At 38.3% G+C, this 19,170-nt stretch overlaps 1 protein-coding gene across 1 annotated transcript in view; it reads left to right on the forward strand.

Annotated features, from left to right (window-relative positions):
* The first annotated feature begins 1,771 nt into the window (after positions 1–1,771).
* Positions 1,772–19,170, forward strand: part of LRRC2 (leucine rich repeat containing 2) — a 67,746-nt gene continuing 50,347 nt past the window's right edge. The window contains exons 1-2 of the mRNA XM_075021337.1: positions 1,772–1,958; positions 12,458–12,603. Coding sequence (XP_074877438.1) covers positions 12,479–12,603 — 125 coding nt within the window. The 5' untranslated portion in view covers positions 1,772–1,958; positions 12,458–12,478. The remainder of the gene's footprint in view (positions 1,959–12,457; positions 12,604–19,170) is intronic.

The following is a 19,170-nucleotide window of genomic DNA, read 5'->3' on the forward strand; positions in this document are numbered from 1 at the left end:
GATAGGCTATGACTGTAATTTGGGGAATGGTTAATTTATGACTCCTTGCTAGGGCCAGGGAAGTAACTGCAAAGTCAGCTGTCTGTTGCTGAGACACATGTCAGTATTTCAACATTTAAAGAGCACAAGACCTCTTACCTTCCTTAGCCAAAATCAACACCTGTACAGCAACTGGTGGATCCTGAAAAAGTGAGATGGAGATCACATGTTTCTTAATATAATTGCTAATTAAGAATTAATTTATGTTATTGTGTCCTGAACAAAGATATAGGAACATGTTTTCCCAGGCAATATACAAGAAAACAGAAATATGGAGCATGCTTTTGATCACACTAGGGATGCACTTTCTCTCCAAAGTATTGTCTCCCTCCCTCATTGCTTCATCAGCTCTTGCAGCTGAAGTCTGATATGCATCACTGCTACAGGAAACCCCAATAGCTATTTGACAAAAATGTGCATGTTGGTGGGCAGATGCATCAGAACACAAAAATATCTTGGGCAACTCAGACATGGTAGCTGTGGTCAATATAGTTTTTATCACTGATGTTTGTGAAGAATAAGATGACTGAACAGTAAGGACTTGTGATGCAGATCCTTCAGGCATGTCACCATACCTCGAAACATGTTGCATTGAAAGAGATAAAAGTGAATACTGATGTTATCTCCTTCAGGCTTGAAGACAAAATTGAATGTTTAAATCTTCAGTTCATGGTTTTCCCTGATTTTTCCCTTCCATTGGTACCAATGTGATGTGATTTCAGCAAGGGCATTGAAAACATAGCAGTGTAAAACTAGTATCTGAAGTTTCAGCCAAGCCCAGCTGCTGTAATTAATGCTTATTATTACTGGCAGTGATGAATAATAAAAAGAGATGGTTGAAAAATGCCAGTTCTTTTTTATCAGAAAATTAAATAATATTTTAACTGAAAAGCTGAATTTAAAAGGAAATTAAATAAAAAATAGCTTTTGGAAATGTTTCTGAAGAAAAACTTTATTTTTTGAAAACATCAGACCCAAACCCTTGTGCTAAAAGTGCTTTCTTTCTTTCTCTGGTTAGTTGTAAATCAGTTATTTTTTGACTAAGAAAGATTTTCTGATTAGGAATGAGTGGGCTTATTTCATCAAAGGAATAATCAGAAAATTTCAACCATTCATGCTGGATCATCAGGGCCCTCAGGGCCTCCCTGTCATGCTTGCACCTTCTCCTGTCTTCTGCCCCAACTTTGACCCTGCTTCCCAACCTTCCCCAGCTGTCCACGGCCCATGACCCCACGTCAGCCCCCCAGGGCCATCAGCTCCTGCCCCAGTGTTGCCAATGCAGCAGCAGGGATGGTCTCCAGCTCCTCACAGCCCTGCCCTGCTGGACCATGGGGCAACACTGACAGTAAGCAGGAATACTGACATAAATGATAAGCAGTGGACATAAAAAAAGTGAGCTATCATCAGCAAGTAAAAGCTGAATTTGCTGTAAATCAATCACTCATGGCAGCTGCACAGTGAGTGTCTGTGTGCATATGTGTCTATTTATCTCTCACACTTGCATGGATGTGGGGAGGAAGAGATAGTCCATACCAGAGGAATACAGACTATGTTAATTTTTTTTTATTCTCCTTGCCCTTTTCCAAGGAAAATACATAAGCATGAGTAACATTAGCTCTGTCACACTTTCCTTGGTGTAAATGAGATGCTGCCCTAGTGCTGTTGTTTCTCGTCCTATGTTGAGTCACGCAGTGTAGACACTTTATCCTGCCCGTGTGTCTGCTGTAAGACCACAGATCATGTTATCACTTTATAAATATAGCATATTAGTACATCTGGAAGGCTAGTCACGCTGTGAGGTTCAAACAGGTCTGGCTGGCCATGAGCTATGCTGCTGCTATAAACAACCCCAGTGTCCCAAATTGAATAACCGCAGAGCGCACTCAGGAGCTCTGGACACTAGTGTTCTTTAGTAGTTGGTAAGTGACGGTTTTGCTGACTATTGTGTTTCTTCAGGTGTGTGAGGTCAAGGTGGGAAGTGGCAGGGAAAGTGGGAAGTCATTATCAGGTCTTTGTTGCTGCTACTGTGCTGTGGATTTTTAAGTGCTAATGTATACGGGAAAAACAGCTGAAACGTGGAATGTTAGTCCAAAGTGGTGTGTTTGCTGGATAACCTTAAAGATAGTAAGATTAGCCCTGTACGTAGCTCCTCTAAGTAGATTTACACCTGTGACAAACCCAAACTTTATAATTTAGGAAAGCTTTCAAGGCTCACTCTGTGACTCAGTTGTAATAGATCCATGCTATTACAACTCAAGGACATATGTGAGAATGATTTTCAGTAAAAAAATGGTTGGAGAGGTTGGTCATTTATCTTTGTTGTCTGTCAAAATTTAGACTGGAATTTAAAAAGAGTTATAGAACTTCAGTTTCTGAAGGCCATTTACAGCTATTCTAACTGGTATAGGAAATCTAGCTTGCTAAAGCTTTGGTGAACAAAGCCTATCATTTAAAGTCAAATATTGTCATTATTGTTGTTGTTATTGCTACCATAAGTATTTCTGTGCTATCTCTGACATGTTACTTTCTGTAGGCTAAAAGGTGCTGACCAGCTCTCCTCCTCTCAATAGTAGTTAACTGAGCACCATTTCAAGCATCAGTGATGGATGATAATGCTTATTAGCCAAAGAGGTAGAACCTACCAGAGTTTCATCCACTTTGCTTTTCTCAGACAGAAGGTGAAGGTGGGGAATTATTCCAATGAGGATATCCATCTGTCCATGCCACCACGTGTCTCCTATCCACAGGCATGGGAAGGTTTTGTGGGAAAGACTAAGACAGAGCTGTGGTGAGGGAAGAGAGCTGATAAAATACAGCTGCCACCTCAGGACCCTGTGGTGGGGTTTGGACTATTTGAGCTAAATTAACTTGGCTGCTGAAGTAGCTGAAAGCAGCATCTTCTCTTGCTTATCTAAATTGTCTGCCATGTCTTCTTAAATCACAGAATTTGACTGCTTAGGAACTGGATATGAGCATTTTACTCACTATATGAGTAAAAGGATTTTGTGGCTGACACTGGAAGTAGGACTAAGAGCTTGATGCCGTAGGTCAGACATAGGTTTTTGCTCTCCTTCTGCAGTAGAGGAAGACACAGGTAATAGCATTCAATTCTTAGATCAAAGCATGGAAAATGGACCCTTGGGAGCAAAAGGAAATTAACAAAATTTTGAGGGTCTTTGGCTAGTCTCAATTAGGACAGTGAGTCTAAAATAACATTAATGATGCTGTCACCCACATAGATAACTTTGGAGGCTGGAGCCTGTACACGTAAGGTAACAGTAGTAGCCTCACTTCCTGGGAATGGTCCAGGTCCATTAACCTTATGACAAATGAGAGTAAGTCAATGAAACATTGTGCTAAAAACCCGGATGGCATAAAAAAAGTCTGACTAAGATTTCATGCTTAATTAAGATACTCTAATTGTATATGAAAACCTCCATGTTTTGTTCAGTGGCACTGTGTGCCATTTTATTTGCCTATCAGTCATTAAAAGGGGTCTCTTTAATCAATCTTTAACACATGCTCTAGCTTTCCCAGAACTCTGTTGTCTACTGCCTAAGACAATTGTTTTCACCTGCTGACTACAGTGACATTCATAGATGCAACCACCTTTAAAAATATGTAATACACTTTCGAGCTTACTGTTTTTCCTTTGACAAGAAACAGCCTTAAAATACATGCCCATTTGAAATACATCAGCCGTCTCTCAATCTTATGAGAATTAGACCTCTCTTCAGCAACGCCCAGTGGAAAAAAAAAGGATGGATTTATGTCACAGACATCAGTCCAGTGTTTCATTAGCTTCATTGTCAGTGGAAGAATCACTTTGAATAATTAGTCAGCTCACTGAAGTGCTAGGGGAATACATCTGTAATAAATCCCCTTGCATATGTAACATCTATCATGCTTGATGGCAAACATATTAGTGCTACAAGAGTTGAGAAAGTATAAGGAATATTGTAATTCAGCTGCTAATTAATCCATAATTAAAGACCTAATTAATGAATAACCCTGTGAAAAATTGTCTAAAAATCGAGATGTGAAGACTTCTGTGATAAAGAGGAATCTTGTTTGTGAGACTGGTTAATTTACATCTAGAATAGGAACTGATTAATGAAAACTGTCAGTTAGACATTGTGCTGCCAACTGGACAAAGAGAAATATGCACATAAAAATGTGTGGAAACCAAGCTTAACCTTTGCATATCTATATTAACATATCATTTTAATTTTATGATGTTCATAGTTATTTCCACCTGAAGTATAAGGAGTAGGTTAAGAAAAGACATATTTGCTCTCTCAGCTGTGGTATGTAAACAATGCAGAAGTTATTTATTTGTGTGTGAAAGATGCTAATGTCAGATTCAGTTCTTAAATGCCTTTTTTTATGAAATAGCTAAAGCAGAAAAGTCAGAAAGAACTTGATTCATCAGAGCATTCAGGATTAAGCCCCGTGCTATGTAAAGACACTAATTTCTGAAATTAACTTCGGTGAAAGCTGGACTAATTAATAGCTTGAAAGTGTCACTGTCTGTCTGTGTTTGTTTATCTAGGAGTCGGCTGGCTGAGACTGTGCTCTTGAGAGAGCAGGAGGGAACATTTCAAACTCCCAGAACATCTGGGCTTGTGTCCAGGTGTCAGAACTGCTTTCTCCAGCCCTGGAGCAGCTTGTCCCTTTCCTCTTCTATTTATTTCGTGGTGCAGCTGCATTTGCTGGATCTCTGCGGACCTGGGCCTTCGGGGGGGCGCCTGCTGTGATCCATAGCTTTGCCCTGCCCACGTGCTCCCCAGGACCCAGCCATCACATGCATGCATATATGATCTGAAGCACAATCTAACTTGGATCCCCGACCTGAAACTCCGACTGTCAAATCTGCACATTTGGCAAGTCTAGCGACAGATAAATCAGCCAAACTAGCAGGGAGGATAATTCCCTGCTGGTGTAGAACAACAAGAAATTGTTACTGGCAGCAAGACTAGGTAGGGAAGAGCAGCTTCCTGCTTTTCAGTCCTCTCCCACTCGCGAAGCGGCATAGGGAAGCACTACCCCACTTACCAGCTGTGCACAGTTAGCACAGTATAGTTGTATGCTACGAACATTGTCACCATTTCTATTGCTCTTTCAATCACAGCATGTTTCTGTAATTTAATCTTTCCTTGATAACACAAAAAATGTGTTCAATTGCTATCCAAATGTCAGGTTTCCTTTGAATTATTTAAAGACTTGTGAGATAAATGACTTGATCCTTCTGAAGCACAGTGTGAGAGAGCTTATTTCCTAAGAAATTATTTGCAGGGTTGGTACAAAATAACGTTCACCCACATTTTCCCCTATGTAATCCTGCCAGTAATATTCATAAGATTGTAGCAGATCTCCCACAGTGATTATCTGAAAGAAAAAGGACCCCAGTGAACAAATAGAAGAAATCAAAACATTAATAATGTGGTAACTCATATAAAGCAGCAAAGGAAAGTATACACACTGCTGTTATTGAGGGCAGTCAGGTCCCATACAAACTCAGGAGGGCTGTAACAGAGACTAATATTGGCTGTATCTGTAGTACCAAAACTATGTGGACATCTTCCAGACTCAAAAGAAGACACAGAACTTGTTCTACAGAATACACTGTGCACAGGCAAGTTGGCCAGCATTAACACTGATCCCAGCTATGTTCAGAGGAGGCTAGACTGTAGTATAATAAAGCAAATATAGTTTTGGCTTATGACTGGCTGTATTCAACCCAGCCCAGACAAGACAGAGATAATGTTGGTAAACAGGGAAAAGCCATAGAATAGTTGGTACAGTTAGTTCTGGAAGTTCCCCTGTGCTCCACTACTTTTCTTTCCAAAGAAGACCTTGCCTTGTCCTTAATTTTTTGTAGTATGCTCCTCAGTGCATCTATACATTGATATATCTCAAATGCCAAGATGAGTGCAGAAAGGCTGCAAACTGTTCATTCAGTGAAGCTCTGATTTGAAGAGCACTTCTTTTCTGCGGAATACCTTTTGTCTGGAATTCAGTGTTACTTTTAGCTTATGTATCCTTAAACAGTTTGCTTCTCAAAGATGAGGCAGACCATGACATCTTGTGTTGCAGGCACAGGTAACTGAGATGAAACTCCTTCAGCATTAAACACCAGGAGTTTCCAAAAGGCAGTCCCATTTTAAAACCCAGTTGCCTGAGAGTTCCTCCATATTGCAGGTTGCTTACATTCCCAGATGTACTGCAAGTCATCATTTCCCCCCTTTTTATTAAGCCCAGACCCACCCCCCCAAAAAAAAAAAAAAAAAAGGGTCAAATGCCTGCTCTGGGTTCAGAGGCCAAGTGGGAACAAATACAAGTAAGTGGTCATGAGATCACTGGCTACTGTCAAAGATGGCTGTGGCAACATCTGGCAGGTCTGTGGCAGAGCTGTAAACAAAGGGTGGAGATATCAGTAGTTGAAGGGAGCAAGGAAATTCAAGGGGTAGCATACTAAATGTCTCCAATTTTACTGGTGGGTCTACATGGTGTGAAGTACACACATCTTTGTAGCAACAACATGAATAACAATAAATAGAAAATAATAAAGATTATAGACTTTACAAGGCAGATATCTTCTTTTTTCTTCTGTAGTTTTTCAACACCTTACTGAACAGATTCTGGTCTAGAGCTCCCGGGTGCTCCTACTTTTTAAAGAAGAAAGCCTGAAATAGATGTTAGAGAACTATCTGCATACCTTTAGGTGAATTTATATAACAAAATAAAACAAATGATAATATAAATGATAAAATAAAAATAATTAATGCAGATGCTTTTACTAGCAATAACATTTGGCATTAATGTACCATTTAAATGAAAACACACAATGAGTATCATCACTAAGATTTTGTTTTTTTGCCACCTAATCCAAATGCTTAAGAATGTCAATATCCTTATACATATAAGGACTGTGTTTGATTTTAATAGGCCTATTTATATATACAGTTAAATGAATAAAATTTTTGCAAGATTGTAAAGAAATGGTGTTGTCGTCTTTTAAGATCAGAAATCTCACAGAAGTGTCTGTAAAGCAATTGTTTTGTTCCATGCATGCAGGGATAGCTCAAGGCAATGAGAGACCTAAACCCAAATATTGATAGCAAAAGAGTACTCTTATGTAAGCAAGCTCTTATTCCTAACTCAGCTGGCCCAGAAAGGTGGTGGATTGTTAAATTCACGTGGAAAGAAGTAAAGATGGGTTTCAGTGTTGAGATGGGACCTGCAGTAGGGCTAGGCTGAGAGACTTGCTGAGGAGAGGGGCTTGGTGAGGTTCTTTAGTGATTTAGTGAAGGCACAGGGCTCTAGAAGGGTGAAATTGAGAAAAGTTTGTGGGTCATAGTATCTGAGTCTAGAAGTACAGCCCTGGGGGAAGAAATCTGAATTTGTGGTTTAGAATGTAGAGAGGGGAAATGCTAGTTATAAGGATTCTTTTGAGTCTCGTATTGATGAAAACTGGGGCAAGGTTGCAGGTGAACTAACTGGCTAGTTGAGGAAGAGAAGATGTTGCAAAGGCCATGGAGTTCAATCAGATTTTTTTTTTCAAAGATAAATGATATTTTTTTCTTCTGCTTCTTTTTAAGAAAAGTATAAAAAGAGGGAAGGAGTGAAGCAAAGGGAAACTTCTTTCCTCTGCCATTAGTACAAGTTTCTCTGGTTAGAAGCTCTAGTATCACTTTGCCAAATATTGCAGATGCTTATTATAAAAAACCCTCTTTTTTATTTTCTTGCTACTGTTAAAAAAAGAAATGTACCCTGAGTGGCCAGCTTTGTTTCTGAGCTAACCATTATGAGAAAGATAAGAAATCAGACTGACTTCCCAGTATGTTGCCTTTTAAGGATATTGATTAAGGCCTTGTAGATTACTTCTTGGGAGGTGTAAATGGCTAGGGATAAGATTATTTGCTTCCATAGACACATACAGAGAACTAATTTCTCCACAAGTGACTCTCGTGTAAATGACATCTTTGCCTTCCATTTATGTTCCTGAACCCTTTTACCCTGGAAAGCACTGTGCTTTCATTATCATGTATTACTGAAGAGGCTGGCACTTGTGATCTATCTCACTAATAACTTTGAAGACTGAATGAACCTTATAACCATGCATCATCTAAGAAAAGAGTGCTTATGATCTACAGCATAATTTAGACATAGGTGTCACCTAAGGAAAAGGGCATTAAGCTGCAAACTCAGTGTAGTAATGAAGTAGGGCCTTGCAGATGCAGGGGATGGTTGCTTTTGTGGTCAGGACTTGTCCTTAATGAACGCAAGATTGCCTGTTTCTTAGGTGAGAAATAGCTTGAGTACAGTTTTTGTTTTTTACTTACTGCCATATTAGTGGGTCAGGTAATCCTCACCAAAGCTTGGTATGACCAAAGCTTGTCCTTAATGAGCATGTGTAACTATGGCATGTGAAAGGAGCAATGCTGAATTACAAAAGGATGGGAAAATTGGAAGAGGAAGGGGGCTGAAGTCTGTTTAGATTTGGGTGTGTGACTGCTTTGAGCTGGGCAGTTGGACTAGGTGACCTTCAGAGGCCCCTTCCAACCTCACTGGTGCTGTGGTTTCTGACAACAGGTAAAATGCTAATAGTGATTACCTGTGGAGAGCCTAAGTATGGGAGGGAACACAGGTGTGGAATGCCAGCTGGAGGGAAGAAATTAGAAAGAAGTCTATAATGAGGTATTTCTCTACCCAAATGTTACTTCCCACCTGTGACTAATAGATGATAGCTTTGGGTTTTATTGTGCAGGCCTAACCCAATGATTGGAAGAAAGCAACTGCTGTATGTGAACTTGACCAGGTACACCCTTATGTCTTTCTAGAAATGGAAATTATTGTTGGTAGTTGCTTCTTCTGTTGCAAATTCTTGTCATGCATGAGTAAACACCCTGAAGAACGTACACGTAGATCTAGTTGCTGCCAGCTTGCCGGGCTCTTTTCTGGGGAACATCTCATTGTCAGGAAAATGGTGGCACCTGAACTTTGGGAAATACACATTCTGTCATCACACTTGATCCTTCGTGCCCATTTTTTTGGACTAGGAAATGTGGTAAAGCAGCAGCCCGGCAAAGCTTGTTGGGTGACATTTTCGGAGTTGCAGATAGCAACAAAGTTTCATATTTGTCCTGATGAATCCTTTTAAAGCCTTAGCCGCCCTGTGATCTAATCAGGATTTGTGGCTTTGCTCCTTCTGAAGAGGTTAGTCCTGAGGAGTTATGATGGACACCTCTCACTTCCCACCCACATTCCACCTCTGCTTGGTTTTACCATCGAAGAAAAACCCTGATGCATTGCAGCCTAATCCAATATGTGGATAAAATCTGTATGAACTTTTCCAACCTGAGTGTCTAATAAATCAGTGTCTCAATAAAGAAGAGATGACTTAACCTGGGAGACAGGAAGGTGGGGAACAAGTCAAGGAAATAGAGTACTTTCACAGTTTATTCAGACTTTGTGTTGATTAAGGCCATCTAGTTCCAACAGAGGTCAAGTGTCCAGCTGCCGCTTCACTGTCTCTCAGCAATTCAGCTCCTGCAATAACCCTTCTACCAAAACACACTGCTATGAATTGGTCTATTAAAATGAATTAGATCCTGCAGAGTGACTGCTGGCCTGCAGCTCCTGTGAGGGAGAAGTCCTTGTCACTGGGTTTCTTGATTTGGGCAGCAGAGGAGAATGTTTTATTTTGTGCGGTAAACAGTTTCCTGTAAATTATCAGTAAACATGTTTTAGAAGAAGGGTGAAGCTGATTATAGATAAAACTTTCCACTGAGAATAAGGTCACCATTCTCATTACACTGCTATTAATGGGGTTTTGACTCAGTTGTTGTCAGCAGTCCGTTCCAGATAGGTTGGGAACTATTTTTGCCTCTTTGTTAGTGCTCGTAAAGATAAACAAGCAATGGGAGCAGCTTTATGAACAACAAAGATAGCAGTTTATATAAACATCTTAAGATACAGAAGGCTATGTCATAGAAGAATATTGGTGTTCGACCAGTCTCTGTGCCAGTACTTGGAGGTATTTGTAAGGGTGTTTCTTACTGAAATGACAAATAAGGTGGACAGGTAGGAACATTTCCTTTTGGTGTACCTATGCATAATACTTTTTAGTCCATGCTGTACATTTCCAGAGGACATGAGAGTGCTTTGCTGGCTTAGAAGAAATTATTCCTTTATGCATTACAGAGAGAGGTACTGGTGAAAGGGCATGAAAGAGAGTAGGCACAGTTACAAAATTACAAGAGGAAAAATGCAAAGGGGAAAAGAATTTCCCCTTCTTCCTTAGTATTATAACAGAAGGACAGGTAATAAATAGCCCCAGTTGAAGGATGTAGAGCTTGGAAAAAATGATCACAGTAGGGTCTGAGGAAAAACTAATAGTTACAAGCTTGAAAGCACCCAGTAAAGGAAGGGGCAGATAGCTTTTTAAATGACCAGTAGGTGGTCCAGTGGGGTTTCCTTCTTTCCTTTTTAATTTTTATTTAGGCCTATGACTGGTATAATAAATGTGGTATCTAATGAAACCTCAAGCAAAGTTTAAATAAGTGTTTTTCCTTTTCTCTGCTTTTATGTTGGTAGAAGGAATTATTTTTTAAAAGGCTTTGAACTTCTGTTTTATAAGACTTGTTTGCAGTGGTTCATCAAACCATTTTATAAAGAAGTAAGCATGATAGAAGTCCTCTGCAGACGATCTAATTGCATTTAATAAAAAACAGTGTATCGTGATGATTGTACCCTCACCAGTGACTCCAAGCAACAGAATACACTTTTACCTGTTTTATCAAGATTTGTATCTATACTTGCTTTAGTGATTTAGTAGGTGATTTGTTTCCTTAATTGATACTGAACCATTGCTACAATTCAGTAAGGAACACTATGTTGCCAGTCATACTGTGTTTCACAAGATGTAAATCTGAGATCTTCATCTCCTGTGGTTCTTAAAGATACTACAGTGGTTATTTTTCCTCCTGTAAAATGAAGGTAGCGTTCATATTGGGTGTCGTGGTTTAACCCCAGTCAGCAACTAAGCACCACACAGCTGCTCACTCACTCCCCCCCACCCAGTGGGATGGGGGAGAAAATTGGGAAAAAGAAGCAAAACCCACAGGTTGAGACAAGAATGGTTTAATAGAACAGAAAAGAAGAAAGTAATAATGATAATGATAACACTAATAAAATGACAACAGCAATAATGAAAGGATTGGAATGCCCAAATGATGCGCAGTGCAATTGCTCACCACCTGCCGACCGACACCCAGTCAGTCCTCGAGCGGCGATTCCCTGCCCCCCCTTCCCAGTTCCTAAACTAGATGGGACGTCCCATGGTATGGAATACACCATTGGCCAGTTTGGGTCAGCTGCCCTGGCTGTGTCCTGTGCCAACTTCTTGTACCCCTCCAGCTTTCCCGCTGGCTGGGCATGAGAAGCTGAAAAATCCTTGACTTTAGTCTAAACACTACTGAGCAACAACTGAAAACATCAGTGTTATCAACATTCTTCACATACTGAACTCAAAACATAGCACTGTACCAGGTACTAGGAAGACAGTTAACTCTATCCCAGCTGAAACTAGGACATGGGACAAGCTCAAGCATCATGCCTACTAAAGGGAATGAGATGTTTGTCATGGACTTCAGTAGGGGGAAGGTTCCTGCAAGAAGTTTCTGTGGTTTTAATTGAACATGGGAAGCTTGGCAAGTTAAGGTCCAGTTCAGCTCAGTTCTTAACTGCACAGAAACTAGTACATTGATACCAAGCCTTCAATTTTTGGAAGGTAATTCTACATATACTGATAAATGGGGACCATGTGTTCACAAACGCTTCACCTTATCTCTACCTTAGGTAAGTTTTCACTGTATGTTACAGGGCTGGTCTTTCAATGCCTTTCACAGATAAGCACCCACTTATGCAAACACTGGAAATTCCCAAATTCCACTGGAACAGGATAGCTTAGATGCATAAAGATCAATACATCTAAGATGAAATGATTTTGAATGATTTACAATGAATAAGCTTTTTATGAGCTCTCATTTTAATATTAGTTACATAAATTGTTAAAAATACAAAGTCTTTAAAGTTATTTTTAATCAGAGTTACTTAACCAAATTAGTATTTCTTTGCAACTGTGTCTTTACGTTGGAAAGGGAAAAGTGCAAAGAATTAAAAAAAAAATTAACATATAACCATTGTCACAGATTTTGTGTAGAAGTCAATTATATGCTACATTGATTACTGCCAGCACAAAACCCTCAACAAATGAGGTAAGATGGAAAGCATACTATGTTAGCATTTCTTACGATTTTTTTCCCCCAGATATCTTAATGAAATGTGTTGTCTTATTTCCTTCTATTTCTCATTATTTCTTTCCTGAAGTGTTCATGATGGTTTGTTCTTGCAGGAGAAGCTTAATGTTGACAGTATGGGGCATCAGGTGATAATATTTGACTTTTCTCTCATAAGAGGACTGTGGGAAACTCGAGTCAAGAAGAACAAAGAACGTCAGAGGAAAGAGAAAGAAAGATTAGAAAAAAGCTCATTGGAGAAGTAAGCTAACTTTTCTGCTGTTCATTTTAATGGAAACCATTATTATTACCTACTACCATTGCCATATACTAAGCATTATCATATGATTTAGAATTTATTTTTCTGGGTTTGATTTCAATGATTTCTTGCCTCCTTTCCTCAGATGATTATAAGAGAAATGCAGCACAAACTGTGCTCGTATTTCATTAGTCCATGCTCTTTCCTAGGTAGATAGTGATTTACTAATAGTATATTTTATTGTCTACTGTGTAGATTTAATTTGAAGAGACAAATAACACATTTTGTACCTTTCTATTGCTTATATGCTATATAAAAGTATGGCTTTTTATTATGGAATTCATGAAAACATGCTCATAAAATTCAGTACTAAGAAATACTTTAAGTCTTTTTGTTAAGTTGATGGGAGAAACAAAAGGAATTAAATAAATGGAGACATACAATTGCATCTGAATAAAAGAGAGAGGATAAAATAAAAGAATTATCAGGGGATTTTTTTCTTGGCCAAATATTAAAGAAAGCCTTGATTATAATGCTTACACCCACTAATCATGTTATTGTTTTTATTATATTTAATTTATGTTTTCTTTAAGCATTATTTTTGTTTCTTTATGTTCATTCTCATTAGAGACAGTGAAATATTATACTGTGCTGGCAATGTTGGAAATATATGACTTATCATTTTTTCCCTCTGAGAAGAGAACAAAGCAATAACATTCATTTTCTGCTTTAAAAATAAAATGCACGGGGTTAAACAGTGCCCTTGTTTAAGAGCATCATTGCATTGAACCTTCATGTGGTGTGTTGGCCATCTCAGGAGACCCCCACTCACAGATTCTCACTGCCAGTGCAGCTACACTGACAACAGAGCAGCTGGGCTAAGAGGGGACCAGGGTAATACAATGTCCGACTGCCCTTTCTGCAAGAACTTTCTCTTCAAAACATCCATAGTAGCAGTCTTGGTTCTCCTGTCTCTACCCAAAAACTGCATTAAAAACCATAATCCTAATTAAAAAAAAAAAAAAAAAAAAAAGGAAAAGGAAGCTTGTCCTTCAGTTTAAATTCTCTAGGAAGGACGAGCTTTCTTTTTGGTATGAGCTGAGGCATAAGAAGATGTTTGCTGTTGTGACTGTTGCCCTTTTGGTGGAAAAGAGAAGTGAAAGGATTTGGGATGAAACTTGACCAAACCTTATTTCTGTCCCAGATACTACCTTAAGAAGTCGTTTTGTGCAATTGTAATGCAGATAAAGCAGATGACTCTCTACTTTATGCTGTCTATGTCAGCTAGTGGCTCTTGGGGTGCCACTGCAGCCTTCTTCATAAAAAGAATATTATGACTAGGAATCTGCACCCATAGTTTCTAATGGTGCATGCAGTCATCTTCAGAGCTGATGGAAAGTCAATCCCAATGTGGACCTAAATGTCAATATCCCCCTGCCACATTTTTTTTGGTTTTTGGTTTTCTGTGGTGCAGAAGATAACTTCTGAGTTTGCTAGTACCAAAGCAAACCACAAGTGTCAGGCATGGTCACCTTCTGTATGGAGGAGTGAAGGAGGGTAACCTTACGTGCTCTGAGGTAGCTAATTTCAGCTCCCATGTTTATTTGTCTGTAGCATATGTTAAGCCTAATTTCTTATGGTGACTTGTGTTTTCTATAAAAACAGTACATTCTCTCTGCCATTTCTGCCTGTGGTTATTTGTCTGTAGCGACCCCTCCAGCTGAAAGAGTGGAGCTTGACTGTATGTTCTACTGTTTTCCACTAATGAGGTCCAAAGTAATTCTGTTATCTGCCTGCACCAACTGGAGATGGGGAATTTGGGATATGATGCAAAGAAGTAAAAGGTTCCAAGTGCACTTTCAGCATTCACAAAGGTTTTTTGTTTTCTTCCTTTAGCTTGCAAATTGCATATGGTACTTTGTCTTGTTGCATGTCTTTGTGCAATTAGATTGCTTTCCAGTTAGTCCTACTTCTTTTAGAGCTCCTGGAAAAGAGGAGGAAATAGATAAGACTTTGTTTCCTGAATGCGAGCGATCAGTATTTCACCCGCTGAAATGAATGGCAAAGTTCAAGTTCATTCTTGTGATGCAGGATTCATAGAATGGATAAAGCTGGTAGAATAATGGTCAAAGTCATAAAAATATTGGTAATAAAATGTAAAATTCAGTTAGAAGAAAAAAATTACCTTTGTTCTATGAGGTGTGCAGTGATCACTGGCCTTTAGGTCTTAAAGGTCAGATCACAAGTTACTTCTTAGATGCTTTTCAGTGCTTCCAAAGATTGGGCCAAAAATAGGATAAGATTTTGCTTGTGTTAGCTCAAAAGCATAGATAAAATTGTAATTATAATTAAATGCTTAATAGAAATAATGTTTGCCTGTTTACAGGCAATACATTTCATTATTTTAGGGAGTTCTGTGTATGACCAAATTCTGATATTCTACTCAGAGATTAACATCTTACCACTGTCTGGTAGGTCCACTGAAATCAATGCTAGTACTTACTGTCAAGTCACAGTAAGAAAGTATTTTGGAAAGAATTGTCACCCAAAATGATAATTCCCAAAAGACATTCAAAGAAGGCAGTTTCCCAAATTGAGGACTGCATTCTAGCATTTAGGATTCTTGATATTTAATTTTGTCAGCAGCCAGAGTGAATTCCCAAGTAGGGCTGAAATTAATAGAGTTTCTCTGCAAATATACTCATGTAACAGATGAGTTTGGAGTCTGGCCTGCTGAGGCTGCTTTGCCTTTTTCTTTTTTTTTTTTTTTTTTAAACAATATCCATTTTTTCTCAGAGAGGTTACAATTCACTAATGTCCTTGAGATTGTGCAGCTCCTTATCAGACATGTTGCTATGCAAAGTGACCTGATAATATGTTCTGAAATGTAGTATGTATTATTTGAGGAAAAAATTCCAATTAACCTCTAGGGAACTTTGCTTGCCTTGGGGCAAGGTAATTTAGTTCATGCAGGCTCAGTAAGCAGTCACGTGTAAGATATTTTTCTTTTTTGACTGAAGATTTTCTAAGAGGAAAACCTCACAAATAAAAGCAAAGCTTGAACTATATTTGCATTAATGCTGAGGTCTTGTAAAGATTTTGGGAATTTACAGGTCTAGAACAGATGTTTAAGCAGCCAGCCAGTGAAAGCTGATTCTGGAGAACAGTCTACTGAGAATCCTGTGAGAGGCTTATATCTGGCTTTCTGAGATACTGGTATCAGATCATTTTGGGTGGAGTTAATTCACTCTTCTGTTTCCCCTTTGGTTTTGTGGGGCTGTGGAAGTATGGCAGTTTAAGGAACCCCTACTTCTGGAGGGCACATATAAACCAGCAACTGAATATAAAAGAAAAAGAAACAGTACAGTGTGGTGCAGGAGTAATTTCATTTTACTTCATGTCCCTAATCCTATCAGACAAGCCTGTTCTAAATCACTGATAGGATATGAAACATGAACTTTTACAAAAAATGTGCACTGTTCCATGGTTATCTACACTGTTTATGAAAGTCTGTTTGTGTTTATAGCACTGTTTTATATTTAATCTTCTAGATCCTGGTAGTGGTGAACAATCTTATATTGTACCCTGTAATCCTGAACGCTGTCAGACTAACTTGATGTGGTATGATGATATTCCTCATTAAATTTTCCTTCCTACTTGTCATTTTTTTTGGAAAGGGAATGAGACTGAAAGTTTACAGTTAATTTTTTTTTTTTATTTTAAGGATTGCAACATGTTTGTCTTCTGTGTGAAAAGTAGGTTAGGTAAAAATTGAAGGCTGACAAATTAAGAATTCAAGTAAGGAAATGCCAGAGCTGTTTGTCCAGATTAGCTATCTAAATCTTTGCTGTGAAATGGCACAGCCTCCCCTGTCCACCAACCAAACATACAGCAAAGAAAACAGTTTGTTCAGCCACCTCTTTCAGTGTGTCTCTTTTCCAGAAATTTCCTTTCAAGGTCTGGCTAGCTAAATGTGCATGTATTGCTTTTCTGAGCTATGCACTTCCTGAATGTTAAAAGTGAAAAGATAATTTTCACTCTACAAGAAGACAGTGACTTTTTTTCCCTGAGATGTTATGTATTTGTTTAATAAAATAGATTTGTCTCCATCTCTCTGCCAAACTTCAGTGTTATAACTCTATTTGCAACCGAACTAAGATTTTATTTGTGATGTTTATTCTCCTACTCAATACCCAATTTGGAAATTTTTCTAAGCAAGACTAAAACTCAAGCTGGGAGTCCTTAGCCCCAAACACAAATTATAGGCAATGAGTTGGGAGTCGATCTGCAGCACTAATAACTACTTATTTGCCTTTGTTCTCAGGCACTTGTGCATACAGACCTTGCATCTAATACAATGCAAGCAAACGGGTTGAAAGATAAAAGCTGCTGTTCAGCCACAATCCTTTACAACCCATGGAAGAGCTTGGCAGAGGGACTGAAATTAGATCAATCCAATTGAATTTGAAGCAAATGTTACTCGTCCATCAGGAATATTAGTCTGGGCTGAGCTCCAGTTTAACTGTACTGCTCTTATAAAAATTCCATAAGATTATTTAATGATCCTGCGTGGCTAGTGATTCTGATTTAAACATCACCAGGAGTACTAAACTGGTGTCACCATGTAGTGTCCTGGCTATTTCTTCCATGCTGATTTAGAGGAAACAGTGCCATCTAATGAAACTTCCTTTCTTTACCTAAGAAGCATAGCTTTTCCTCAAGATCTCCTAAACAGACATTGAGCAGTGGATAACTGCAGAAGGAAGAACCATTCAAATAAACCCAGCTACTCCTTATTTACTGGGATGGCTCTAAAATCCTTACTAATGAAAGCTTCTTCTTTTCCAAGCTGGTCACTTCTTTGAAGGGTCCAATCACTGAATTTATTCTACAGTAATTCTTTGCATCAAGTTCATTAGATTTGTCAAATCTCTTTGCTACAGATATACTCAAATAGTGAAGTAATGTATTGGGAATGATTACCTGAAGATAAGTTCAGCAGTAACCAAAATGGAAATACTTGAATATTCCATTTCCCTGCTGATTCTGTTTCATATCTATAGTGTATTGTCCTGAAAGCTTACTGAAAAAGAGCAATCTATTGGGAAATAGCTTGCCAGATTTTACATTTCCTCTATGCCATTTACAGTCTGCTTTAGTGACAGGTGTGCTTTTGTGTTACAGATATAAAGTTATGAAACATAACATTTTTTGACAAACATAAGCAGCACACAATCAGTCTTTTTTAAAATTAGTTGGACTATTTGCATGATTGAATTGGAAATACTGGAGTAGGTAGCTGAGTTGGAACCTTAGATATCATCTGGGTCCTATGTCCAGAAAAAATATTTTTTGTGTGTTCATACTCCCACCTAAATTAGGCTTGACTTGACTAACACCAACTTTTTGAATACTGAAAATGGTAGTTGTTTGTTTAATCTGATGGCAACTGTTTGATCAAAATCTAGAGGAAGATCAAAACATTTTGTTGCTTAATAGTAATGAAAAGACATAAACTTCAGGAGGGCTGTGATTTTGTAACCAACTCATTAGTTTGTCATATGTGAAGATATGTTCCTGGAATATCAGGAGACTTTAAAGTGCCAAGATAAGAAATTTATTTCTCTAAAAGTATATTTGCATATTTAAAGGCTGATTTTATTTGTGTAGATTTTTTTTTCTGTTTGTCACAATGGTTTAGATGCCTTTCCTGTCTTCCTGAAGATTCATGCAATAGCCTCCAGATATGACAAACATGCTAGTAATTCTATTTTATTTGAGGATTGTCACCAGAGGAAGACTTAAAATGGTCTTTATTTTCATAAATATCCTTTAAGAAGTACCATCGTCTCAATTTTTTGACAATGATAGACCTGAGTGACAACCATGTCGCTGAATAGATCCCTTTGATTTGATCTTAGCTGTAACCTGGAAATTGCAGCTTTGTAATCTTTGCTTAATGATACATACAGGCTTGATGTAAGTCACACTTCCAATCCAGGAAAGCTCATATTGATTAATTTTGTTAGTGTGTACCTCAAGGATACAAGCAGGGGTCATAAATTGTTAGACCCTCTGCCCTTGGGATATATCATGTTTTCATTCTGAGATCTACTCTACAAATTATGCATGTTTGTTGCCTATTATTAATTCACTTCCCATCTGTTCAAAATTTGCTTGTACATAGTACTTAGCCTGGTGACCATAAGTGGGCATTTTCTAAAAACTTAACAGAGCATGTTGCCATCATTTAATGTGTGAGTAAAGAAGAAATTTAACACAGGATTTCCACATCAGTGCGTGATATCTACATTGAATTCCTAACAAGGTTTAATTTTTAATGCCTTTCTGAGGTCAGTATTTCACTGATTTGGTTAACAGTGATTTTTGTTATGTGCATTTTATTTTATTTGGCTAACAATCTGTCATGACCTCATGAGATTTGTGTTTTGTACATGTTATCAGTAGAGTGGCAGAGGACAGTTTTTTCTTTCATCTTTAATTTAGCTCTTTTCTTGCCGTTTTCTATATTCCTTGTTATGAGAGAGTAAAATTTTAGATCTGAGCCCT

This window comes from Buteo buteo, chromosome Z (assembly GCF_964188355.1).
Source record: "Buteo buteo chromosome Z, bButBut1.hap1.1, whole genome shotgun sequence".
NCBI classification, from domain to species: Eukaryota; Metazoa; Chordata; class Aves; order Accipitriformes; family Accipitridae; genus Buteo; species Buteo buteo.